General features: G+C 42.6%; 1 protein-coding gene across 1 annotated transcript; it reads right to left on the bottom strand.

Moving 5' to 3' along the window:
* Nucleotides 1-871: 871 nt before the first annotated feature.
* SLC25A16 (solute carrier family 25 member 16) lies at nt 872-16,501 on the bottom strand (the record flags this gene model as incomplete). Its single annotated transcript, XM_082002548.1, is given in 11 exon segments — nt 872-1,028; nt 2,807-2,875; nt 3,739-3,901; nt 4,685-4,751; nt 5,292-5,413; nt 8,094-8,163; nt 8,166-8,170; nt 11,204-11,267; nt 12,982-13,115; nt 15,386-15,478; nt 16,408-16,501. Coding segments are annotated over 11 exon segments (1,038 nt in total).
* Between the last annotated feature and the right edge of the window lie 11,131 nt (nt 16,502-27,632).

Raw genomic sequence — 27,632 nt, 5'->3', positions numbered from 1 at the left:
ATGCTGTCTTGTTTGTCACCATGTTTTAAGGTAGGGACAAACCTGTTTACATGAGCTAGTACTGGAAAGTACATAAAACACTCAGTCTTCAATAAACTGAATTGAGAACACTTGGCTCCACAGAAAAGGTACAGGTCCATACTACCTGCCTTAATGGAGATCTTTTCTAGCACTTGTCACTGTAGAGGTTCCCCCTGGTTTTATTTGTGTAGATACAGCATTGTTCAGAATAGTATATATGCCAAGAAACTGGTTTCCAAATTGCAAGATTTCTAATAATCATCTCGTCACTTTTTCTTGAAATGGTTGAAGAGACTTTCGTATGTACCAGTCTGAAGATATATGCATTGTTCTTGCGTGCAAAAAAAAAGCATGAAAAGATGCTTAAGTTGTGGTCTGCTGAGTTCAGCTTCTACAGCACTGGCAAGGATTTGAATGTGAAAATCATTGCATTTCGTTCAAATTAGTTTATTCAATTTAATTTTTAAAGAACAGATGTCTAACTACTAGCTTAAAATGTAGTATAATCATGTGTGTAACTCCTGGAATGGTGATAAGGCTAAATAACTAACAGCTTGAAACCCGTATAAAATGCGGGTGTAATTTTAAAACTGTGTAATTCTTAACATTAATCTAATCAAGCCTAGGAGATCAAGTGCAAAAAAATGTTTATAGCTAACTAATGTTTATTTTGATCTGTCTCCTGGTTTGACTCCAGGAAATTAACCACATTTTGGCAAATAAAAATGTCAGACAACAGCAGTTCCACAGTAACAGATAGGGTTTTTTTAAACTTCAAGTAATTTACTCACCAATTTAATTTAAGGACTGACAGTATAGTTTTACAGGAAAGTCTTCTAAAAAAAAAACATTAATTGAGGTGCAAGAACTGTTTCATAAGTTCATATGTGGTAAAAGCCACAGCCTGGGAAGGAATACAACGAATATAATTTAGAGATAAACCACGGTATAATCCTCTTCGTATTCCATGTTGTTGATACACATATTTCAGTGTCTGCACCATCGTACTGGAAAAATAAGAACTCAAATCATTATTGGATATACATATTCAATAGTCAAAATCACTTTCTTTACATACAAGACACCTGTTTTACTTTGTTCTTAAGAGAGCTATGGAGAAAAACCCATGGAACTCCACATAGCAAAGCATTATTGTCTTTTTAGGACTCAGAAGACAGTCTGAGCTTCAGCAAGAAATTTGGGCGCAAGGGCTGGGAATTGGAAAGAGAACAGTGCAATCCCACGTAAAGAAGTTTCTGTCTTAAACAGACATATTAAGACATTTTACACCAGAATGGCTATGCATATTCTGTTGCCTATCTGGCAGGAAGGAGTTGAGAAGCATCAGTTCTTCTTACAACATAATACACCGTAACAGAAACATAATTTGCCCAATGTGGCACACACTTCCTGCATTACAGTTCAGTATTTCGGTTTGTATCCCATTCTCTTTCTTTGAGCACTCAATCCTACTACCTGTCCTTCTAAAGCTCTCCATATAAAATTTGTGTTTAGCTCTGTATTCTACACCTTGCATGTGTGTAGCTTCCTCCACCACAACAAACACCTGGTATTTTCTCTCAAACAAAAATGCTAGGATTTATGCTAAGTATATCATATTTCACCTTATTAAAAGCAAAATTTGCAGTATATATGCAAGGAGAACGATTTTCCTCACATACTCATATTGAACCTGAGCAAATGGACATTACATGCAAAGCAATGTAAAAATCCGTAAAGTGCTCGGTATTTCCAAGCTATTAAAGACGTTGCTCTCTGAGAACATCTTCTGTATGCCTCAAAGATTCAAGATTTCCTACTTGTTTTATCCTCTCATCCTCTAAAGACATATATGTCTACTTTCCTTCATGGCACAAATCTCTCCAAACACATTCACAACAATATTGTTAAATTGGGAAGCCTAACGCCTGTAGTTCTCACAAAGGCACAAAGTAAAACCCTAAGAACAATTACCACATTTTTATTTTGAAAGTATCTGGAATGGAAAACAGCCAAGCAAAAAAACCCCAAACGTTAAGGCTGCTAAGCAAAACAGAGCAGCAACTTTCACAGTAAGTAACATCTAGGTTATTCATGAAAGGTCACTAAGACAGCTGACTACTTTTTAGTAAGATCCAACTCGCCACGCAGGAAGTTCACACTGAATGGCGCTGGATTCAGACATATACAATTCCACAAGACTGAAAGTAACCGAGATAAAACCATCCTGCAATTTATTTTGGTTGAAGGAATTTGAAGTGCAGGAAGTTTTTCAAGATGAGAGTTGATTTAATACTACGATTTTAAGGATATGGTACTTCTACTGGAGGAACCCCAACTACGTGTGGGGTGTGGGACATTACCGCAAATGCAAGAAACATCAAATAAAACAGTATTATGCAAAATCATCTTATGGAACAGATTCTGCACCATTAAAAAACACTTTGAAACATTTCATTTCAGTAGAAGCATGCAGTCTCTCTCTTAGGGATCCTGCTGATATTAAAGACATTGTAAGTTGAGTTAAATAAAAAAAAAGTTACTAATACAAACACGCTATTACTAATAAAAGTGCCATTGTGATTTCAGTTATTTTTTTTAACCCCAGAGGGGATAATGGCAGCTTTTGTCTGTGTGGAAACTTATTCATTAAAAGAATTAAGAAATTAACAACATAGTAGTTTGGGGTTTTGTTTGGTTGGTTTTTTTAACTTTAAAACTAAGAATTTAACTTTGCTCAGACATCTAAGAATTCAGTTACTACAGGTGAAAAGAAAATACTTACAGGCACTTTTCAGAGTCTGGGAGAACTGCTCCTAACTGCATTCGCCTACGAGTTACATCAAGGGGATATCTACAGAGGAGATATTTGAACAGCAGTTCAACCAGATGTGTGATGACTATATGAATATTGTTTAAAAAAAGAATACAAAGAAGTCCATGGGCAACCTCCAAGCTCCCTCCGGCTCAGATTCTCAACACAGCTGAAAGCTCTCCAAAAAGGGAGACTTCCCCTATACAACCAAAACCAGTAAATCAGATCTCTTAATATATTCCATTTGGCACGAGTAAGGAAGACACATGAAGATCAGATGAGAGTATAAAACAGTCTGTAAGACGCTGGAGGGAGAAGACACCTGAATTGAAAATAAAATTAACAGTTTAAGGATTAATAGAAAATGACATTTGTAATGCAGTGATTTAGTGAAAAATTGATGTCATGTAAGTCCACTAAATTAATTTCTTTTTATGGACAAAATAAAATATGACAAGGACAGCATGAGAATGGAGAAAGCAAGCAAAGTAATAAAAAAAATTAATGCCAAATACAGTATCTAAGACTTTGGGTTTTGTTTTTGTTTTTAATTCTATAGCTTCACAGGTTACATTGTTCTGAAAATAAACTGGAATAATAAAATTCTGCAAACTATGTTCATGGTCAAAACTTCATAGCTTACCAAATAAGATTCCAACTGATTTTAGAAGATTTGTCTAAATTTGTTTAATTGACTCAATGCATAGATCTTTAAAGACCCTGAAGATTAAATACATAGTTAGCAGATGAAACAACAGGAAATAAAGGAATTCCAGTGTCTGCTTAACCTGATTTAAAAACCTTACTAATAACTAAACTTACATAAAATTAAAAAATTCTCAGATAAAAGCTTCTTTAGAATGAACAGCTATATAGGTGAAAAAAAAAATACCCAAACTTACGATATCGTCTGAGCTATTGCTCCAGCTATGCCACCACACAGCAGATTTACATGTGTTTTCAAAACTAAGACATCGGGATTATCTAATGAAGGTCGTCCAAGCAAGTTAGGTGCTTGAGCAAGTCCAATGCTCTTTAAGGTACCAAAGGTAAAAAATGAAAAACCTAAAAGGAAATTTAGTTTTATGCATTTTCATAAAAAAGCAAACTATTTGTTGATGCATCATCATCATAAACAGAAAGCTGCAATTACCAAATGAAACTATTTTCCAATTCTTTTTAGAAGTTTTTCTTAATCAGAAAGAGACAAATAATATTTTTAACTTCTACAAGTAACTTCTGTCCAAATGAATTAGTGTTTATAATTAACATTAAAATAATTATTTAAATAAACTAGACTGTGGGTTTCAAATTATTGGATTGCTGTTACGAGTAACTCCTAAGATCTTTCTAATGGAAGAACATCTCCCATCTTTTAAATATCAGAACTGCCCAGCTAAACTACACCGATGTTCCTCCATCCCACGTCACCGACTGCTTTAGCTTGTGTAAGTATTTACAGAAAAGTCACCAGGAGAGGGAGCCAATACATCTAAGTCTCCACCTATAGAGCGCTCCGCTCTCTGAGAGAAACACTCTACGTGCGTTCCTGTGGGGAAGACTGGGAAGCAGAAGAGAAAGGACCACTACCTTACCTCTCTCCCTCTCAACTCCCAAGTTTCAGAAAAGCTAGGCTCTACCCATTGAAGATACGTTAACACACATTGATCAATTCTAGATTAAGCTTGAGGAGTTGTAAATGCTTCTACTGGCCTCCCCTCTCCATTCAGTAAAAAACAGAATCCTTGATTTTAAGAGAAGCTTAAAGAGAAGGTGTACAAATTTATTATGTAAATTTAGTAGTGCACATAACTGCCGAAGGACCGCCACGTTCTGTTTTTAACTTACCCGCATATGGCGCCATTCCTACAACAGTTGGCATCAGCCCTCTGTAGAACCCACTAAAACCACCTTCCTTAGAAAGAAAAATACAAGTACATTTGTGGCAAGAAGTACAACAAACGCCTTAACAAGTTATACGACTGTTCATACAGATTCACATGACATCAGTCTGACTAGCATCATCTAGCACCAAGGAACTAACATCAAGTTCCACTCCTTGTGCCTGAAGAATTGAGGGGACAACAGCCTGGCTCCATAGGAGATAAAGAAGTGAAAATGAAGGAGGAAAAATCTACATCCAACATCATGATCTAGGAGACATTTCTGCATTATACATATCCCTCCTCCCCAATTTTTTTTTGTATCATTACTACTTGTTCTTGAAAAGCAACTTGTCTGTGCTGTTTTTGACCTCCCACTTACATGAGTCTTAGCTACAATTTAGCAGCCTAAGTAGATGGAAGCATCCAGATAATTTTTTACATTAAAAAATTCAATGTGCACGCAATGAGGTCATGTTATTTTCTACCAAGCCACTATTTTCAATGCAGTGCAATATTCTTTAAAGAGCATATTTTGCTTTGACAGGACTGAAGATTAAAAGAAAAAATACCTTTGTGTAAATCATCTTGAATGCATGGATAATTCCCATGTACTTGTGTTCCCCTCTTACTTGGAACGCCAGACGAACTCTAACCATATCAAGAGGGTAAGTACAAATCACTGCTGTAATACCTTTATTAAAAACAAAAACAAAACAAGCAAACAAAACTCACCTACACCTTATCTGATTCTAGGATTATTTTGAAAATTAGAATTTCCTTTTGCGGCAGTGAATATAAGAGCATATACAAATGATTTTGTTAAAGAAACACTTAAAGTCACTTATAATCAGCAAATAGGAACACAAACTTCAGTAACACACAAAGGATTTTTGTTTATACTTGGTGTTCACTGAAGCTGCACACCTAGGCCTTGATTTTCCAAAGATTTATGGGCCTAACTGTATTCACATGAGCAATCCTATTTAAGCCCATGGCTCATAAGCATCAGGCTCGTCAAGTGCATCAGCTTTACTGGATTGCAACCATGAAACCTGATCATACCACATCTTAAAAAAAAAAAAAAAGGAAAACCACCAAATATACATGTCTTAATTTCAAAAAGGTTGTGTCAGAATTTTACGTGGTTACTCGATATAGATCCATGTATCTACTGCGTCTGAAAATACTAAATATATTCTAATGATATTTAAAATAAAGTCAGGATCATACAGATGAATAGTACTTAACTGCTTTGCATTACTGCATTTTAATAGTTCATGTTACACCAGCACTTCCATTTTAAAACTCTGACCAAAACAAAAAAAAAAGCGCTATTTCTAGACTTAAGATGCCAAAAAAAAAAAAAATCAAATCTTAGGATTCATCCAGTTATAAACGTCCTCAAACTGATTAGATGCTGACCAACTTGTAATTTTGGAAACAGAACTTCAGCACAGAGAACAACTCTAACAGTTACCTGAATAATAAATTATCCCCTACTGCTAGTTTTTGAGGTAAACCACTCAATTGCTGACAAATGATTGGAGGGAATAGTTAAAACTCTTTACTAAAAACAGTCATTTTCTGGTGGTATACCACCATCACTTAAAAAAAAATACTGGGAAAAGGAGAAAAAGAAAGCAAAAACCTTTGTGATTGATATTGTTTTCTAGCAGCTGCTCTGATTTAGCTAAACATCACGCTTAAAAAATTGCCCTACAGAAGATAAGCACACTTGTTATGCTGGCAGGAAATTGCCACTTCCTCTTAAGTTTTAATAGTCTCTTAATGATATCTCTTTTTGTAGGTGTACCATTTCCCCCTCCTTTCCACAAGGTCGAAAGAAAACCACAAGGGGGGTGGGGGGGAACAAAACCAACAAGAAAACCTGAACACAACACAACTCCAGCACACAAACTCTTCGTAACTTTTATGTCTGCAGAGAAACAAAAGCAACTTTAGTAAACTGAATGATCTGACAGAAGGTATCAGGATTAGATGGGGAGGAAAAAGTAATAAAATAAAAAACGAACACCGTGAGCTATCCAAAAAGCTGACACTGATCAACTGTCAATTCAGAGTACAGTTTGTGGCCTTCTGAAGTATCCTACCAGCAATTTAATTTAGAAGACAAAAACATCTCTTTGAGAGATTTCGGATGAATCCTCCGAACAAAAAGCAGACATCTGCAGTTGATTTCTAATGTTGTCTCACCCATAGGGTTCAAAAGTTGGAAGCTGCAAAACACCAAAGTAACTTTAGGGCTGTTTCCACTGACCTACATTATTAAATGCAATCCCTCAGACTATGGCCTTTTACTAAGGGATTGCCTGAGACGTCCAGAAATATTGTAAAATGGATGAATTCAAGCAGTTTAAAAAAAAAGGTAGGGAAAAAAAAGGCTTTTACAGAGCTTAAGAGTTTACAAAAAAGTCATCCCACTTCAGAAAACAGACAACTTTATCCCCCTTCTCTTTCCAATCATGCACTGATATGTATCCAGGAGTACTGTCTGAACAAAAACTAGCAAACACACCAACCAAGAGCTTGGTGAATACACTAACTAGTGAACACTGTCCAAAAATAGTACAGTTTAAAAAAAAAAAAAAACACAGATGGAATTGATATGTAGTAAGGATTTAAAGAGGATCTTTTTTTTTTCCCCACTTTTTCTTAAATTCTTCTAGCCATGAAATATACTTTCCTGAAGCAACCAGGAGAGACATGTTACTGCTTACTGTTCGTATAAGCAAAATGTACATACAAGGGATCAAGATTTCCTTTGGGGCTCTATCCTTTCTGGGAGGAATGGTAGCCAGCTTTGGGACACAAAGTCATTGTGGTGAAGTCTGCAAAATTACTCATCTCATCTCTAGTCCCTAAATATTACGGGTTATCAGAAGTCAGACCACAGCATCTTAAGACTGATACGCTGTCTCGAGGAAGCAAAAATCTATCCCAAATAATGAGAGTATACCCAAAAATCTCTCCCACAGTTGGTTAAACAGGACAGAATTGGAAGGACCTCAACAGTTAAGAAACACCACATACTGCAATTCCCAGTGTCTGATGGGAAATAATCCTAGTAGGGCAATGTAGCTCCTCCCTCCTTTAAGGAACTACTTCAAAAACAGCAGACTTTTTCATTGCAAATGCTGACTCGGAAGGCAAGGCAGCCAGGGAAAGACCATTCTTCACTTACCATACTGCCCTCAAGCACCTTTCACCACTCTTTGGGACAAGATAGTGGGTTACACAAACCTTTACTGAGACTTAGGTTCAATGAAGCACAACAGGAATTGACTGACTGTCCTTGATTTGCTTCCCAGGCTTTGGGAGTTAACAATGAGATTAGCTGTATAGGGATTTATATCTGTCTCCCAGTTTCCCTACTGTTCCTCCATTCTTAGTAATTTTCTTTCTTTGCAAATAAAAATAAAAACAACATCTGGAGGGGAAAAAAAAACAAAACACAAGTAAAATACATTTACAAAGATCAGGTACTGCAAACACATCCGATAGGCAAGTTTTTATGATTTCTGTATCATGTATGCTCTTTGTACTTTATCAATAACTACGTAAATCAAATTAAGTACTACCAGGTAATTCAGAGGTATACAGTTCACAAAGTGATAAGCACAAGTCACAGCCTTGAACTGCAGAAGATACGCTCTTTGACCAGTACAAAGATTAATTTATCAAGGAGGCATCACCTGAACAAAACAAAGCTTTAGGAACTATACATACAGAGAAATAGCTGATGACAAAGAATATTTATCAGACACTGCCTAATTTACAAGTCCTAGTATTTCTAGGCCTCCAATATATAACCCTGTTTCTTTCTGAATTGCACCTGAGGAAATAAAGAGCAGATTCTTTTAACATGTTCCAAATAGGAAACTGTTAATTACACACTATTTAAAATTGAGACAGTCAGCATCCTCCTAGATCAGAACTATTTTCCAATCTCTCTTACTAAAAGTAAAAAACCAGAAACATGCTTTCTGTATTAGTTTCATGGAACTTAAGTTTATTCTAGATAACATCTAGTCTTTTTTGGCTTTTTTTTTTATTTTTAGGTTAATCAAGTGCAGGGGAGGAAATGCACGTTTCTGTGTTTTAATTCAGATTTTTCAATTCGAAAACTAAAAAAAGATTGAGATTTGCAAAAACATCCTGTGATACAGATGTTATTTGATCATTTTGTTTCCTAAACCCCACTAACCTCTATGATTTCTCTATCTTCTCGCCAGCTGTGTCTTTCCTTAAAAGAAGTTATACACCATTTATCTGTTAATGAGGTGTTAGAGCTGAAATTTGAATCACACAAGACTCAGGAAATTCAGAGTTAAAGTTTCCACAGTAACTTTAACTTGGCCCCCTTAAATATATGCATTACAATAGGTTTTTCTTTTCTCTCACTCCACTACCCCCACCCTCATTGCCTTGTTTTCCCCTGTGGATATGCTTTTGATCCTGTTTATCAGTTACAGAAGATACTGAAATGTTTCCCACCATTTTGAAGCTGATTAAGGTCTGTGGACTGCTAGTAATGTTGGAAACACTGACATAAGATTTAAGTATCAGTAGCATTCACAGAAAGCAGACAGCGGTGTGGCTAGATGGTGTAGAGGGGACAAAAAGAAAAGGGAAGCAAGGGTTATCCATTTTCAACTACATAATATTGGGTTCCAGGAAACTGTGAAGACCCCTCTCCACCAACATTGGGGTTGCATGCAGCACACCATCTCCTTTAGTCATTTAAACTTTACTATCCCTTATTAGAGCCAGCAAGAGACTAAGCCACAGGAGTTAAAGCAAGAAATATCACCAATTACTTTTAAAAGTCTTGTCTTACTTTGTTTGCAACTCTGAAGAACTTTATGTCAGATTTCAAACTCTACGCTCTTCTTAGCGCCTCCTTCCTCCTCTATATCTTCTTAGCATACACAATATAAACCCTCCCCTCTTATTTACCAATGAATATCCCAAAAAGCAGTTAATGCAACCTAGTAAACAAATAGTAAGACACTCACATGTGATACGATTACTATACCCGACTGCTATACTCATTTCACTGCACACCTAAGTCTAGGTCATCTACTCAGTTTTGGGGTTCTCAATACCAGACTGTTGAATATGTTCTACTTAAATGCACCACACACAGAGTTTCATTTGTTCATGGTGTCCAGATAGTACTGTATATTAATTTTATTTCTGTTAACCACACTAAACAGATTTAACCAGTAAGGTGCTTAAAATGATGCCAGATGCTATCAATTTATCTATGCAGAGAATTCTAGCATGTCCAACACTGACAGAGTTAAGCTGATTATTCAATGTTTTCCACAGTGCCTCACAAGTCACGTTCCAGGTCTCTGACAAGGCTCCTGAATGAGCTTTTTTTTTTTTTTTTTTTGGGTGGGGGATTGGAATTTAAGTGTTCTTTACTATAGTTAAAGCCAGGGGTGGGGGGGGAAGGAAAAAAAAAGAAAAAAAAAAAACCCCTATGTATTTTTTTCCCACTTCTTTCAAATAGAAAGCCAGCCAAGTTCTGGAACATATCTTGCCAAATGGGTTTTGCTAGTTTTTAGGACCTTTAAATCGTTTCATTTCATTCTCTTTCCTTTTCCTCTGATGGCATGCAAAGCCAAAATACTTCCATGAGGTCTTCCTACTTTAACTAAAGTTAAAGTAACAAATCCAGAAATTTTTATTCCAAAAGAAGCTAAATATTAATCTTTATGTCATAACTATTTAAGGACTGTCACTAGACAGTATTAAGCCTGTTTTACAACGTAAAAGCACAGGAAGAACTACCTGGATTAAAAATCAGTCCGCTATTACTTACCTTTCCCTGTTTTTTCTTAGCTGCTTTTGGCTGAATGACTAACAAGAGGCAAATAGAAATGTATAATCATAATACATACTGGCAGTTTACAAATGGGTTGTTCTACTGCTATTGCACTAATTGATAAATGATTTTTTTTAACGTTCATACATACAAACTGAATAGTAGCATGACAATCCTGCACTGGATGTTGAAAAGTACAGACATTTCTGGCAAATCCAAAGAATCCACCCATTTAAGGAGCTGCAGTTCTCTCTATTTCTACGGGCTTATAGTCAACCTAGCAGCAGTGGCAGACAGGCTGATGAGCCAATTCTACTAAAGCCTGCATCTTTATACTTCACCTTGATGACAGTGGATTTTTCATTTTTTAAAAGCATAACAAACACTATAAAACCTGTGCTTTACAACATAACACAGAATTCAATGCTTGAACAAATGTATTTTACAGAATACTCTTAGACAAACACTTTTCAATTAGGCAACTATTTGTTACATTAACCATTTACTAGTATTTTTGCCTAATACAAATTCGCAACAGTTTGACCTGAAAACGCATCAAATCATCCTCTAAACAAATATTAACTTTTCAGCAAAAGGGATATCTGAAATCCAAGTACAAAACTATACCTGCCATAGATCCAGCCATTAATCGATGCACATGCCCTGAAATCCCAAGTTGCTTCTTTATTACCTACAAAATACAGAACATTTGCAATACTCGTATATCAGAAAATACAAGGAAGTACCTAACACAGTTTATTAGTACATTAATGCAAACTCTGTAGCTATTTCCAAGAAGTTTACAACACTATAAATTCAAACCAGAGCCCTTAATTACTGTTAAAAGAATTTGCTGAACATTGCTCCTGTTACCAATTTCTTATTAAAAACATGAAAGTGCTAAAATTCTACTAACAAGGCAGAACAATTAGTTGAAAATATTTGTACTGTTTACTTCAGAAACTAGATTAGTTGTTTATTTAGTTATCTTTAACGTGTGTCAAACAAGGCAAACTGAATACTACCCTTGTTGCATGACAGAGAGCAAAGGACACTGAGCAAAGTTGAAAAGTGAGACATTTGAGAAGAGTAAATCTTTCTTCCATGCACAGCATGTGAAACATACCCCTGTAAAGATATTTTTGAGACTTTGTTTAACTGGTTTAAAAAAAAAAAAAAAGGAGAAGAGAAAAATCAGAAGACAAGCATTTGCAGACAAGCATTTCAGAGCAAGAACTTCCTAAGTTATACTATGTCCCAGAAGGAAGTTGGATATTACTTTCCAGGAACTGAGACCATTTAAGAAGCAGTTTCTGCTAACAAGAAGATCATTTCCTATCTTCCTTCTTTAAGAAATTTTTTTCTCCCCTTTACACATTCCTGCAAAATATCTTGAATGTTTGTTGTTAATTAATAGATAAAAGAAACTGCTACGATGCTAAATGGTTTCCTGAAATTTTCAGATTCATAAATCATTTCATTACAAAGCATGGCATGCAGTCTTTTATTCAACACAACATAAAACAATCATAGATCAACAGCATTTATGACTACACCACAAAAAAAATAACAGATGAAACTCATTACACTTCTTTGTATCAGCCTTCTGAAATTTGCTCTTTAGGCAAGGGAATCACAATTTCAATCTCTCTGTCTTCAGTAAAGATCATGCAATTTACTTCGCTGGGCTCTAAATCTGACCTCTTAAACATGGAATTCCTCATTGTTAACAGTAAAATGGCATTTTTCACCGGATATAAGAAATGTCTGAAAACATGTTCATGCTAATACCTGACCTCCAAAGGATGTTGCAGGGATTTATTAGGTATTTGTTATGAGAAAGTAAATGCACCAGAGCAGAATGGAATCCACACAACTTGCAGGACCCTGAAATGAATGTTTTCTCTTCCAGGTCATTGTGCATACTTTCATGACATATATAGTCATTTCTCAGGTAAAATATTATAGTTGTATCTAGACAGACTTTCAAGTTTAAGTTATTCCATTCATCAATCCATCCTAAAAATCCAAACACAATATAATAAAGAGGTTCCATTTTACATTTTGTTCCTGTATTATTCACAAAAGGCTACCTTATAGCAACACAAACAGCAGCAGACTTTAGATTACCTTTTTCTTTCATTAAAAAAAAAAAAAGTATTATACTTAACAATACAAAGGTACAAAAATTGGTGGGAATTTTCCTTCAGCAACACTGCAAGAAGTTTCACTGTTGCCCTGACATTTTTAATGGGTAGCTTCAGATAAAATTAAGCAACCTTAGAAATGACATGCAGCTAATTAATAAGACACAAAAGTTTCAGTGTTAGTTTTGAGCACTTAAGGGATCTGTATTCATTGTAGGCAGAAAAAACAGAGAAGGAAAAGAAAGTAAATTCAACTACCTTTTTATATTGGTCAAATGCCATAAACTGAATTGCGCCATATGGAAAGATTCTAATCATCATTGCCCCGTTTCCTTTATACAGCCCAAGGTAACCTTCCTTTTTGGGGACAGCACACAATGTAGAAAACACTCCTGCCAGCAATACAAAAAGAGGTATTTAACAATTACACTGGGGGGGGTGGGGGGGTGGAATCAAGCAGATATTACTGACAGTGAGAAAGTATGCACAGAACTAAGGCTGGATCATGTTGCTCACCTAACTATGGAGAGTGGAAAATCCAGTTTCAATGCCCGAATGTTGCCAGAAGGAGGAGGTTTAAGGTTAAGTTCTACCGGTGCTCTCACCTCCCGGACTCAGTGAACCTCCGTCTGAACTCATGCACTCAGGCCCCATGACTTGCCTGGACTGCAGGCAATCCTACTGCAGGTGATCCTATCCACCCACTGAAGCTAATACTAGCAACAGAAGGAAGGAAACCAGCTGACTTGCAATTCAGTCAATTCTAAGTAACTAAATAAGTACCTAAAAATCTAAAATCAGAGGAAAACAATCTAATAGTGCTACATGCTGCATTGCATTCCAGATTAAATGCCATCAGTGAGGAAATTAAAAGTTTAAGACTCTCGTTCCTTACAACTTCTCATACTTCCTGTCCCAGAGCTGTTGCAACAATCCTATTCCCTTTTAATGGGTGGGAAATAATGCAAGATCACACAAAGCTTGGGCAAAACCTACCGTTTCATTATAAACTTATTATTAGTTACACACAATTGCTATTAAATTAACTCTTTTTTTAAAGGAATAAACTATAACAGTTAAACAGTTTTCATTCATACGCAACTACTTAATAATATAAGAGCTGAAGATGAAAAAGGCTTACACATTTATCTTACTGTCTTACTTTCAAGCATACAAAAAGAGTAGTTGACAAACGTTCGTTTAAAGTTTAAATAAAACAAGTATTACCTAGTTTCTGGGGTTCTAATAATACAATATTGCATGTATTTTTAAGATGTCACCCTTTTTACATGCCTCTGAAAGTACTTATGCCGTGATTAGAATTTCTCTCTACCCTGCAATGATGAGTTACTGTTCTTGTTTCTTAAAACACATGCTCTGAGATCCCCATGGTATGAACTCCACAGAGCAAGGGCAGGAAAAACATCTAGTGAGGACTTTGATGAACTAATCCATCATGTCTCTGCACTTAGAGGTATCTCATCCACATAATCTTCTTTTTGGCCTACATTCAACAAGGGCATGCATTCAAGTCAAACACATTTCAAATAATCAGCATCGTATCTAATACCCTAAAAATAGGGAAGAACATAAGATTTTACTTGCCAGTTATGGCACAGTTCAAAGCAAACAAGGATTTAAAATATTGGTCAAAACGATTACTTCAGCCCTCAATTCTTAAGAGTGCAGATTTAAGTGCATACTTAAGTGACTGTGTTATCAAAATGCCACGTTACTTGTGTTTCTCTTTTTGGTACAGTGAAGTGAATATATATAGCCATTTAATTTTGTTTCAAGATTTATTTTTCCAGCCTTTTTAAAAAAAAATCATCTTTAGCGTCTAAGTTAAAAATTCTGAAGTTTCATTACACGTAAAATTAACCAACTCAAAGTTTGGGTTTGTTTTTTTTGGCAACTGTAACATGCTTAAATTTTGGAACATAAGTTATGACATATTTCAAGAACATACGACATAAAATACCTCAAATACTATGCACAAGAGGGCACTGTTACAGCTCCACAGAGAATGGTTCTGAACACGCTGACAACTGCGAGTTTATTCTCTCACCATGATGCAACACAGATGCCGAACACGGATCACCTGCACCTCGATGCCAAGCACAAACCCACCTCTATCTTCAACTCACGTCAGCCACGCTGCCGTCTGCAAGCGTGAGCGCACATGACTCTTGCAAGATTCAGCAGCCACTGTCTTGCGATCACTGGCCCCGGTGAACACTACCAAGCTCTGAAAAGCACCGACTCCCACAGCCCTGAGAACTGGGAATCGCTGTAGCAGACCCCAGCAGCCACCCGCGGTGACAGTTTTTACATAAATGATCCAAGCGTTGAACCTGTGATTACCGACCTGCTGCTGGCTTCAGTAAGAGAAGGATCAAGCCTAGCTCTTACATGCCTTATTGAGGATTATTCTGACATCTCAATCTCTAACGCATCAACCAATACCACAACTTACTCACACAAGGCTTTGTTTTTCCTTTTAAACACTAACAAAAGCGGCACAGAGACTGACCGGACAGATGCGACCTTCTGTCTGATTTAGCGCCTTTTTGTATCGGCCACATCGCTGAATATATCAACATACCCAAACCATACACACTGCATTTAAAACCAAAAATTATACACGCAGCAGCCATCTTACCTAGATGTTTGTAATGGTGGTTATGAGCTTGCAGCAAAATCTTTACTCGATCCAGTGGTGCAGTAGTTGTTTTGGCACAACACCCCGCAACACCTTTCCAAGAGGGGAAAAAGAAAAGTGATGGGATGCAAAAGTTCTTTACGTCAGCAGATAAAGAAGGGATTATTTTTTTTTCTAATGTATTTCTTAATGGAATAGGGGAGGAGAAACTCGGTTAGGAACTGGAAAAAGCCCCGACGACGAATAAACATCCTCTGTTGGAAGTATGTTACAAAACCCTTACAGCCTTAGTGAAAGAGACCTTTCCTGATGACAAAACCCAGGCCACCGCCTCGCTCAGCCGCTGAAGTCACAGCAGCAGCTTTCAGAGAAAGTTACTCAAGAGTTTTCCGCCCTGCTCCCCCCCTTCCCTCCCGCGGAGAACAGCCCCCGAGGAGCGGGCTACGTGTGCGCCGTGTACCCCGCGCTACTTCAGAGCGTGATCCAACAGCGACGTGAGCGCTAAATAAAACGTCTTCCTACCCCCTCGCTAACCGGACAGCTGGGACGACACCCTATGGGAAGGATAAACAGGCTTCTCCTCGAAGAGGTTAATGACGCGGGGCTGCGTTTGCGACGCTGCCCCCCCTCCCGCTTCGCGCCACCTTCATCTTCGCAGCGGCCGCCGCCGCAGTTCGGGGACACGGGTAACCCGCCTTCCCCCAGGCCCTAACGAGGGCTTGGGCTCTCGGAACGTTTAATTGGCGACCGCTCGGGGCTCCTGGCTGGCTCCGACACGCGCGCGAGTCACCTGCATGAGCACATCAGGGAACACCAGGGAAAAAGAGGAAAAGAGAGAGCCCCCAGCTTCCCCGAGTGACGACACCCCCCAACGCGGGTTTGCCCAACGGGGATGTTGACGCGGAAGTGACCTCCGCCCGGCTCAGCGTCCCTGCTCTCCCCCGGCAAAGCCCGGCTTCCCGCCCCTGGCAGCCCGCGGAGAAGCGGGCACCGCCGGGCGGGGGCCCGCCCGGGGCACCCACCTCCGGCGATGAAGGAGCGCAGCCAGTAGAAGTCGCGGCGCGCCGCGCCCGGAGGCAGCGCGGCGCCGGGCCCCGCCGCCGCCGGGGAAGCCATGGGGCAGGGCGGGACAGCGGGCGGCGGCGGCTCCCTCAGGCGGCGAGCGGGCAGCGCGAGGTGCCGCGCGGCGTCCCCGCCGCGGCGCAGGGGCGGAGCTCGGGGCAGCCCGCGCCGACACTGCGGTCCCGGCCGCGCCGAGCCATGGCCGTGGGCCGCCGGGCCGCGCCGCGGCGCCTGCGGATCGCGTCAGAGGCGGCGGTTGCGAGGCGGCCCGCCCCTCCATCGCACACACACGCCCCCCCGGCACCGCTCGGGCGGCGGCTGCCTGAGGAGGCCGCGGATGGCCCGGGCAAGGCCCGAGTTAACGCGCCCGGAGCCGCCCCGGTGGCCCGTTCTCGCCGTTTACTCCGTCCCGGGCGGACCGGCCCGTAGGCTGCGGCGGGGCGGAAGGCTGAGCGAGGAGCCGGCTTCTCAGCCGGCCGCGTAAATTGTTCGTACCCCCGGCGAACGCTTGCTGCTGCTGAAAAACGGCCATCGCTGCCCTCTTCCAACAAATACGTGGTTTTAGAGCTGTAAGTGCACGCAGACAAGCCCCAAAAAGCTTCAGCTGTACAATAAAATGCATCGCCTTTTTTTTTTTTAAGCATTTAAATAGCTGCTTAACTTCTTGCTAGAACGTCAATATTTCTTTTGTCTGCAATTATAGTTTCATACCTTGCAAAATATACTCAGTATTTTCATTCCCAGTCAAGTTTCAAAACGCATCAGAAAGGGAAGTAGATACTGCAAAAAATAAAAAGTTCAGCTTTTTGAGAATCAGAAAGGTCAAGTCCTGTATAATCTCTGCAGCTGTCAACATTTTTTGCAAGTTTTTAGGTTTTCAGCAGTGTCTCTGTCGAATACAGTGTATAGGGCTTTCCAGGAGGCATTTAGTTAAACTTCTGTCCTCAACTCTTGGAAATAAATTAAGAAACGCACAGTCTCCGCGTGCTGGTGCATGGTGTGAGGAAGGAGAGCATACCCGATGCCAGGCACTGGCGAGGACTCAGCTTTTCTCTCAGTTTTCTGCAGTTGCTCATACATTTCTCATGCACTTTTTGCCCCATACATCTTGACCTGAGTTTCAAGTATTCCGTACACCAAAATCCCTTTTTTAGAAGTCAGTCTTTTAACATGAAGAAAACAAACAGGATCTCAATGCTTGCACCAGTAAAATGAACCCATTTCCAAACAAATTTGCTGGAACATTTTTTTCTTCCTGCTTGTGTCAAACTGCCTTCAACAGAATTTACTCATTTTTTCCTTTAACAGGTTACATTCCTTAAAATTAAGTTCACTTCAGCATTGGGAAAATTTTATTTTGCTCTGTTTGATCATTATGTCATTTATGTATTTGGGAAATGGCTGTTACAGTACACATTTTTTTTCCAATAATAAAAAAACACATAGCAAAGGTGGACAGATTTCTTCCAGAAAATATGGAGTAAGTCCTTTATAGCAGAAAACTCTCAAGCCTATTTACATTTTTTTAATATACCTGGGAAATTCATAGTTTTTGTTCAAGTCACTTGAGTCTCTGATGGAAAAGCAACTGTTCTGTGAGTTATTGAATCAAGCTTTATAGTCACTGCTGATGTGGTTTTCCCCAGCCAATTTGTATTCTTTTGGGACTGCTCAGGAAAAGCCTCCCCCCACCCCCATCATAGCAATCATACTGCTTTAACAGCTCCAACTGTAGAAACTTAATTTACTGATGTCACACAGAGAAGTGTTGCAACTACACTAACAGCTGAAAGCCATCTAGTGCCTAGAGTTTCACCAGTGACTAGAAAAACCAGATAACTGCATAAATGGGCTGTTACTTCTTTTGGATACAGGCAAGATATTTCAGGAAGGTGCTTTGTCAACCCCTGTAATTTAGGGAAGCGTGCACCATGAGTGCATACTGTTTAGGAAAGCAGTAAGAAACTTGCGTTGCAAAATTAAACAGAAGATCTCATTGAGATCTACTAACACACAAAGGAACTCAGCAATGAGCTGTATATATAAACGTGCATAGCTATATATGTATAGATTTTTTTTGTTCTTAAATACTTGCTAGTATAAAATGCTCTGAAGTTCTGTTTTCTTTACTAGCTTCTGCAGTAATTACTCACACCTGCAAATCTTAACATTCTCACCACTGTCACTTCTTTTTACCTTGAAGTGTTTATGCCCTTTACAGAATTTCTCTTTTATGACCCATTCTTAAAAGTCATCAGCATTTTTAATGTCACTCCTCAGGTTACGCTCATGCCTGACACTATACCATCCTTCCCTGGCAGATTGGTGATAAACAAAGACAGACATTAAAGTCAAGATACTCAAGAGTGGAGCTGCTAACTTGAAGAAAAATGCAAGCAGGTAGGTAGTTTTTATCAATAGCTGTCATTTGTTTCTGACTTTTTCTGTTGTTGAGAATGCTTGGTTTTGTAAAGATGGTTCAGATATTTATCAATTGGAATAAATTATCAAGGCTAAAGTTACATGAACTATTCTCATGGCAGTTGTTGCTGAAAAGATTCTTTTCAGCACTCTTGAAATTCCAATGTACATCAAGCTCTGTTTTGAGACAGGTGTACAAATTATCCTCAAGTGTCATGCCTCTAGGCTATAGGCATCAGAAAGGTTTTTTCCCACTTTATACTTCCTAGTTAATGGTCTGAAGTAACATCTATCTAGTTGTCTGTTCATTTGCCCCAAACCACATCCAAAAGCACTAGAAGTACAGAACCTTCCCCACAAGACTCAGGAAACTGAGGTTTTGGGGGTTTTTTTGCCACCTCCTGCAACAGGACCTATGGCTTGCAAACTGGAAATACTCAAGCAGATCTCAGGTCATTGCCAGTGTGGCATCTTTGGCTCTCTTCATCTCTGTCAGCAAGCAGACAGGATAGTACTACTTCCTGAGATGAGCTAAGAGCCAAGGGTGACCACAGCAGGGGTAGTGTCCTCACCAACAGGGCACAGTCCAGCAGCAGGACAGGCAGAGCTGGGTGCTGGGAACAGGCTCCATCAACAGTCACAGCAAAGGCACAAAGCAGGTCTAGGGTCCATCCAGAGAGGCGAGGCGAGGCAAGTCAGGAACAGCAGGAGGTAAGGCCCAAAACAAGGCTGGAGACAAGTCTGAGCTTCATCTAGTAGCCAGGTCTAGATCAGAAAAAAAGGCCAGAACCACTACTTAGAACAAGCCCACCTACAACATAGCTTAGATAAGGAGCTAGGCCTGAGCTTAAATAGAGCTCCTGGGCCCATGGATGAGGTGTGTGGGTGGAGGCCCCAGGTGAGGCTGGTCAGAGCCATTAACGCCTCTTGGCACCCTCAGGACCCTGACAGTCCCTACCTATGTCAGTGAGGTCTTTAAGGAACAGGAATTTGACTCTCTGAAGTCATTGAGTCTGCAAATACAGTGGTGCCAAATTTCTCTAGCTAAGCAGACCTCTTCTGTTCTTTCAGGGGCAGGGAAGAGGTGTGTACTTTCTGCCTCCAGTACCCCATAGCTTACTGCAAAAGTGCAGTAGACTTGAAGCATCAAAAAATGCCGGATCGGTGCATGCAAAATTAGCCATGTTTTCCCAGAGGTAGCGTTTACCGGCCAGGCACAACACAATCATTCTGCACTCATGCTCTATATCGCTCATGCACAATCATGCAGTGAAGTAAGGGCTGAGATTTCCGATAAAAACAGAAACGGGGAGCAAACTGCTGTCTATTGCAGGCCAGAAACATCTGATGGGAAATATTTAGAATAAATGTAATGAGGCTGTATAATGGGCGTCAGAAGAAGAAATCATAGTCCCATCTGGCCTTACTGCATGTAAAATGATATTAACGCTTAAACTAGCTATGTTCAGCATGCTTTCAAATGTTAACTTATTTTCAGTGCCAATCAAGCAGGTAGATACTATCTACAGAACCGGGGCCAAGAAAGACTAAAATGAGGAAGTCATTGTCAAAACCACAATTGGAATTCAAGAGTTTCTGCATTAAACTCATGTTGTTCAAGACTTTTCTCTTTCAGATACTGCCAACTAACAATGCTGTGGGTGATTTATCTGATCATCCGTATTACAAATACAGAGGCATTAACAGCAGTTGGCTTGCGTTCAGCTGGGTTCACAGGCACAGCACCACGTCCGTGCAGCGTAAAGCTTCCTAGGTCACGTCTGGTCTGGGAACAGGCTGGTCGCTTTGTCACAGTGGAGTCCAAGCTAATAACGTGAGGGAGGTTTTGCAAGGTAGATGCTTTAATCCACGCTTTGTAATCACACAAGGAGCCAGCTCTAAAGTCTCAGCATCTCGTTTCCACTATGAGGGAGGCAGGGCTAGCTGAGACAGGCCTGGTTAGATCCAGTATTTCCCTTAAAAAGCAGCGTAGGTGTCCTTGAAGTGTTGTTCCTAGCGCTTTTGGTTTGTGGAGGGCTTAATTTAGGTGCAACATCAGTGACACATTTAATCTTCTCTAACCTGGACTGATGCCATGCCTGTTGCAGAGGCATCACGATCATCATCAGGTCATCATCCCGATGACCCTGCAAGACTGATTTAGGGACAACATACCTGAATAGTTCTGTTTCCAGGGTCAGGGCCCTGAGGTGCTAACAGGCCTTAATGGACCTGACTGGCTACACCTGGGGCCCTCCACCCACATCCTCTGCCCATGGGCCCAGGAGCTCTATTTAAGCTCAGCCCTGCCTAAGTTGTGAGCTCTGTGGAGTTAGGGTATGGCCTTAGCCTCAGTTTAGTTACCATGGTTCCTGCTGTGTGGTGTCTAACTTTGCTCACTGATGGGGTCACCTAGATCTGTTTCTGTCCTGCAGATGGACTTCTTGATGCAACCTCAGCCCTGCCTCATCTCCTGGTAGCTGATTTACTGAGTTGCTGGCATGTGTCCAGAGAAGGACAATGATGCTGGTGAGGGGTCTGGAGAACAAGTCTTATGAGGAGGGACTGAGGGAACTAGGATTGGTTAGCCTGGAGAAGAATGGGCTGAGGGGAGACCTTATTGCTCTCTTCAACTACCTGAAATGGAGTTGTGATGAGGTGGGTGTTGGCCTCTTCTCCCAAGTAACTAGTGATAGGATGGGAGGAAATGGCCTCAAGTTGCACTGGGGGAGTTTTACGCTGAATATTAGGGAAAATGTCTTTACTGAGAGAGTGGCCAAGCATTGGAACAGGCTGCCCAGGGAGGTGGTAGAGTCACCATCACTGGAAGTGTTCAAAAAAATATGTGGATGTGGCACTTCAGGACATGGTTTAGTGGACATGGTGGTGTTGGGTTGATGGTTGGACTTGGTGATCTTAGAGGTCCTTTCCAACCTTTATGATTATCTGGACTCCTGGCTGAATGTGGATACCACCTCTAGGCCTGTCCTCTCTGCCTGGTGTGGGTACAGTGGAGCTGGGTTCTGGCTAGTGAGGTCTTTGCCCTGCTGACTGCTGGAGGGCTTCCTGCATCTCAGGGAGCAACTACCTCTCATAGCTCCTCAATAGTCACCACAGACTCCAATTTTGCCAGAGCTTCCTGCGGTGCAGAGCTAATTATGGGCTTGTGCACTGTTGTTGTCTGGTTTTACGCATTCTGTGGGTATGTACCAATTTGCATGTTATTCTGGATAAAAACGCAGGAGTGGTAGCACTGTGTCGGACCAAAAGTCTGTGAGATTAAAACTTTACCCCTGATAGTAGCCAATAGCATGTACACAAGGAAGAAGGCTTGAGTAGTATACAGGATTATTTCCTCAGTGTAGTCTTCCAGCTTCAAGTATAGCTAAAACAATACTTTTGTATTAAGTAGCTTTTGATTAATCTTTCTTCCATTAATTTTGCTTTTCAAAAAAAAATGAATCTGTAAAGTTTTTAGCATCTACAATGTGCTGTAGCAGCGAGTTCCATACTTTGACAACATGTTGTATGAAGAAGTAGCTTGTCTTCTGTTCTGATGCATCTGTTGGATAAATTGACTTGATTATCTTCTACTTTGGAGAAACAGTGAGTGTTTGCTCTCTGGTAACACTTTCCACGCTGCTCTTGTTGTAGTAATATATTGTTTGGCATTTCACCCAGATTGCCTTCTCTCCATGGTAAAAATCTTGGTGTACTTGGTTGTTGCTTGTGCTTTTGACCACCCTTGCTACCTTTTGCTGTCTTTGCACCTTTTAAGCAGACCAGAACTGCATAGTCAAGATGTAAGCAGACAATAGATCTGGACTAAATAATGGTGTAGTGATGTTTCCTGTTCTGTTCTCTCCTTTTGTAATGATTCCTAATGCTCCCCTTGAGCACACAGAACGGTTTCACAGAAGTACCTGTCACCAGACCAGGGATCTCTGTTTTGAATGGAAGTAGCTAATTCGGAGGCTGTGATTTCCATGTTTCCCTGCCACGTGCTTCACTTTGCGCTTTAGTGAAAGGATTTCATCCACCATTTTGTGTCCCAGCCAGTTATTACTGTGAGATCTTTTCCCAAACATTTATACTTGGCTTGTCTTAGTAGGCTGAGTATCTTAGTGTTACCAAGAAAGATTGTCACCTGGTGCTACTCCCTTCCTAGGGTAGTTATTAGAGTTGAAAAAGGCCACGAGCATATATGCCCGTGAAAATGAACAATTGTTACTTCTTTGTTGTCTAGCCTTTAGCATGTTTTCAATGGAGCTGTGGTTGTACATGTTGGTGTTTGGGTGCTCCTATTAACCTGCTTATTCTAACGAAGCCTTAGCCCTCCTTGCTTGTTGCTTTCCTCCAAGCTACTCATTTCTTGCTCTGTTTTGTTCAAAGACTGCAACTTCCAATTTATTACCATCTTTCCAAAAAACATACTTGGTTTATGTGGGCTTCACCACATAAGTAGTTCCTTCTACTTTTGCTGTGTGCAGCACTTGGAGAGCAAGAGTTCTTTTACTTCTCAAATCATCTATTATTTTATCTTACAAAAATAGCTTGTGTTTACCTCTTCTTTTAGCAGGGCAGGTCTTTGGAATGATAGAAGTCTTGATATCCAGCCCTCTAGAAAAGCAGGGTTTTTTCAGCAAGCTGTCAGATTGAGGAGATGGTGTGGTTACACTCAGCAAAGAATTCATGTTCATTGCTAAAATTATCTGCCACTAATCAGGTAAATGTTGAAAATTCAGGTGTACATAGTGTTGGTTTCACCTTATTGGATCTGAAACCTCTGTGAGCGTGGCTAAGATTCCCAGACTGTATTCCTTTTTCACTGCAGGGACATAAAGGGGAGGAGAGAAGGGGATGGAGGTACAAGGTGGTGACGGGCTACATACCCACTGGTACTGAACTGCAGCAGTAACGGCAAGCTGTGCAGGTCCGCACCACTGGTGCTTCTTTCCCACATGTCTGTTAAAAGAGTTGGCAAAATAGTGGTGTTTAAAGCATCTTTATAGGGATGGATGTGGACAGTACTGTGTGCAGTAGAAAAGCTTTTCTGCAGGCTCACATGTGAATGGGTTGGTTCACATTTGAAGTGGTTTATACTACAGCAGCTAGAGACTTAATAATAATGAAGCTTTTTTTCAAAAAAGTACTGCTAGGCTGTATGGTTTCCTAGATCCCATTTCCAACATCCGTTTTCCAGCCTGAAGAGATGTTAGACTTGGTGGCCTGCTTTCCACTCTGACAAAAGGCCGTAGTGATAATGAGTCGGGTAAGAGGGCTGCATCAACTCTTCCTCTCCTTGTAACATTTTGCTCACCCACTTCCCTCTGGGAAGGAGCAGCAAATAGCATCAAATATCATCAGTGGCTCTTAATGGATGAGCTGGGGGATGGGGAGAGCAAGGCTCATTATGGTTTGTGTGTTTGTTTTCCCCGTCTCCTTGAGAGAGAGAGGGTGGCTCAGCAGCTCTTCCTCTCAATCAGCAGCTCTTCCTCTCAACCAGCATCTCCCCATGCTGCTGGGCGTGGGATGGCTGGGCCTGGGTGGACGCCGGTGTTTGGGGGTCCTCCTGTGGATGGCACGTGTAAAGGGAAGGGGCTTTGCCCACCCCACCCCCGGCCCGTCACTGCTGACCATACTTCCCTCCTCCAGCCTAAAAAAGGGGATGACTTCAGAGGGTGTCACCTCCGTTGCCGTTCGAGAGGCATGCGGAGTCAAACCGCAGACCTCCGCAAGTAACGGAATAATTTCCCTTTTCTCTTATTATCGTCATTTTTATTTGTTGTCAAATAATCCCCAGGCGTTACTAGCCTGGCATGCCGACTGCGGCTCTCGGGGATGGGGTGTGGGGACGGGACACCGTCGTTTTCCCCGGGCGTCGTGCCGGGTCTCCCCGCCGCGCGGGGGCGTGGGGTGGTGGTAGGTGTGTGTGTGTGGTGGCGGCGGGGGGGAAACGGCGGCGAATCCCGCTCCGGCCGCGGGGATCCAGGGCGCGTTTTGCCGCCTGCCGGGAGGGCTCGGTGCGGCGAGCGCCCCGCCGAGCCGCCCCCTCCCCGCTCCCCCCCGGAGGGTCCGGCCAGGGGCGGAGAGCACGTTTCGCGGCCCGGGGCTCGCCGCGCCATGGGAGCCGCCCGCCCGCGGGGGCCCGGGCCCTGAACCGCGACTCGCCCCCCCCCCACCCCCCCCAGGCCCCCGCACACCCCCCCACACACACCCCGCTCCGAGCGCGGACCGGCAAGCCATGCCAGCATCGCCCCGTCCTGTGAGCTGCGGGCTGGTACGTGCGTGGGACGGGTCCCGGGGCTGCTGTGGGCGGGGGGGGACGGCGACCTCTGCTTTCGGGCCCCCCTCTTCTTTTTTTACCCTTCATTTCTCCCCTTTCCCCTCTGGTTGAACCGCTTGGCTCGTCGCAAAGTTGAGCTAGGGTGGAGTGGGGAGGGGGAAGGCAAGGGGCCACCCCCGCGGCCGGGCCCGGAGCCCCGCGGGCCGGGCCGTTTCGAGGCGGGTAGGCTGGGGCATTATTCAAATGCAAAACGCAGTTTGTTGGCCGAAAGAGCGAAAAAGTCCGCTCTCCCTGGCTGTGCTGGAGCGTGTTTGCGCCGCAGCAGCCAGAGGCTGCCTGGAAAAAACCCGCCAGGCGAGAGAAACTGCCTGCAGCCTCCGCGGAGGGCAGGGAACAATTAAAGGGACCCTGCCCGGCGGCCAGGGCCCCCGGCCAGCCCGAAAATCCCCGCAGCCCCCCGGAAAATAGGCGAGCGAGGGCCGTGCGGCAGCAGCATCACCCTCCGGGGGAACCGCTGGTGTGCGGGGTCGGGGGGAGCATCCCCGCTTCTTGCCGCGGGAGCCGCCGGGCGCGTCCGGATGGGCGCTGCGGTCCCCAGCGCTGCCCCTGGGGCCGGCCCCATTGTCTGCAGCCCCGGGGAGGGCTCCTGGGGCTTGGGGGGGGGGACGGGGGACGACGACACGGCCAGTGGCGGGGCCGGGCCACGAGGAGCTGCTGCCTCCCCCACCCTCAGGCGGGCCCTGCCTGCCCCTTCCCCCCCCCCGCTGCGGGGTCGGCCTGCCTGCGCTAAAGGAGCCGGAGCCCGGCGGGGCTGCAGCCCCCGAAGTGTCGCGGGGCGCCGAGCGCTCATCCAGAGGCTCTTGGAGCCGGGGGAGAAAAGGGGGTGGCCCTCCTCTCGCGCTCGGGGGTTCGGTGCTGGCGGGGCTGGTCGCTGCCGGGCTCGTTGGTAGAGCTGGGGGAGAAGGGTGCGTTTCGCCGAATGGGATGGGTAAGGAGAAAGGAGCAGGCGGCCTGCTGGGAGGCAGGACCAGTTAACCTTACAAAGGTATGGCCGCTAGTGCCCGAAGAGCGGTGGAGCATGCTGGCTTTGCAAAGGGAGCAGCAGGCACAGCGGTAGTCAAAGGAGTCGCGCCAGCCGTGTGCCCAGCCTGTCCACCTCAAAGATACTTGGAGGGCGATGTAGTCTGCATCACTTGCATCTCGGCCTATGTAGCAGCAGCCCGGCGTGGTGAGATGCTACCGCTTCGAGGAGGAGAGCCTGCGAGTAGGCGTCTAGAGCAAGGCACCAGCACGCCAGCGTCAGCGCACGCACACCCGTGTGTGGGGCGGCGAGGGTCAGCCCCTGTGAACAAGCTGCCCGGGGCAGATCCACCGGCATGGATTTGGCCAAAGAGCTCTCCTTCTAGAAGCGTTAATGCGGTCGTGGCAGAAGTGGGCAAAGACGCCCTTGCGGCATCAGATATTTAAACGTGACCGAGCAGACTTCTAGTGCAAAGGTGTCTCTTTAAAAGTTAAAGCCAATGAAGAAACCTGTGAAAATAATAATAATTTTAAAAAATCTTCCAAATAGTAGCTTTTCCCAGCTGTGCTCAGTGCTGTTTTTAAGGTACCCTTGTGGAAAGGCGGAAGGTTATTCTGTGCAGTAATCACCTTGTTTTCATTAATGTCAGTCAACGCAAATTAGGAGTAGAGATTGAATCCAGAAAGCGAAGCATTTATTCTTGCTCTGGGCAAAATTGGGCAGGTAGCCTGGCTGACCCTGTTTGTAAAGGGAGAGAAGGCTGGTTTATGCTTTTCAGAAGCAGTTTCTCTGGCAGCACAAGGGTGGGTGGTGGTTGCTCTCAGGATGAGGCTCAGTCCTTTTGGACGCGAGAGGGGTCGGTTGTGCTTGGAGGAGACAAGGGAGGGCTGGGTTGCGCAAAGCAGGTATCAGGGACCGGAAAGGATTCAAGGTGAGACATACCAAGGAACTTTCTGATCTTTGTGGTTTCTGTAAGACCCGAGTCATCACTGTGCAATAATTCAAAATCCTGACTGATAGCATTTTATTATGGCTGGCATGCTACCCGTGGTTGTTAAAGCTGGCCTAAGCATTTCCATCCTGCTTTCTGTTTTCAGTTACTTACATTTCAAAACACCTTTCAGGCTGAAATTTTCCAGGCTTAATCTTTGCCTGAAGGTTCTTCCCTCCACCTCCCCCTTCTTTTAATTGGGTTTGAGATAAGGTGATTCAGTTAGTGTGCTTTTTTCTTTTTTTTGTTAGGAAAATGCAACCCCCCTGAAGAACGAAGTCAAATATTATAAAAAAGAAATTCAGTGTTTAAAACAGCGTTAAGTGCAGAATTAGAGGGGTTTGGTTTGCTTGCTTGCTTTTTTTTATTCAAAAGTACCTGGAGTCTTCTGGTGGAAGGGGCTTTCATTTGGTGAACTCTTAGACATTAACTTGGTATTTTTTTACTTTTTAGCATTCCTCCTGTT

The sequence above is a fragment of the Phaethon aethereus genome (genome assembly GCF_964289735.1).
Source record: "Phaethon aethereus genome assembly, chromosome: 7".
In the NCBI taxonomy this organism is placed as follows: Eukaryota; Metazoa; Chordata; class Aves; order Phaethontiformes; family Phaethontidae; genus Phaethon; species Phaethon aethereus.
This window is presented reverse-complemented; position numbering and strand designations above follow the sequence as displayed.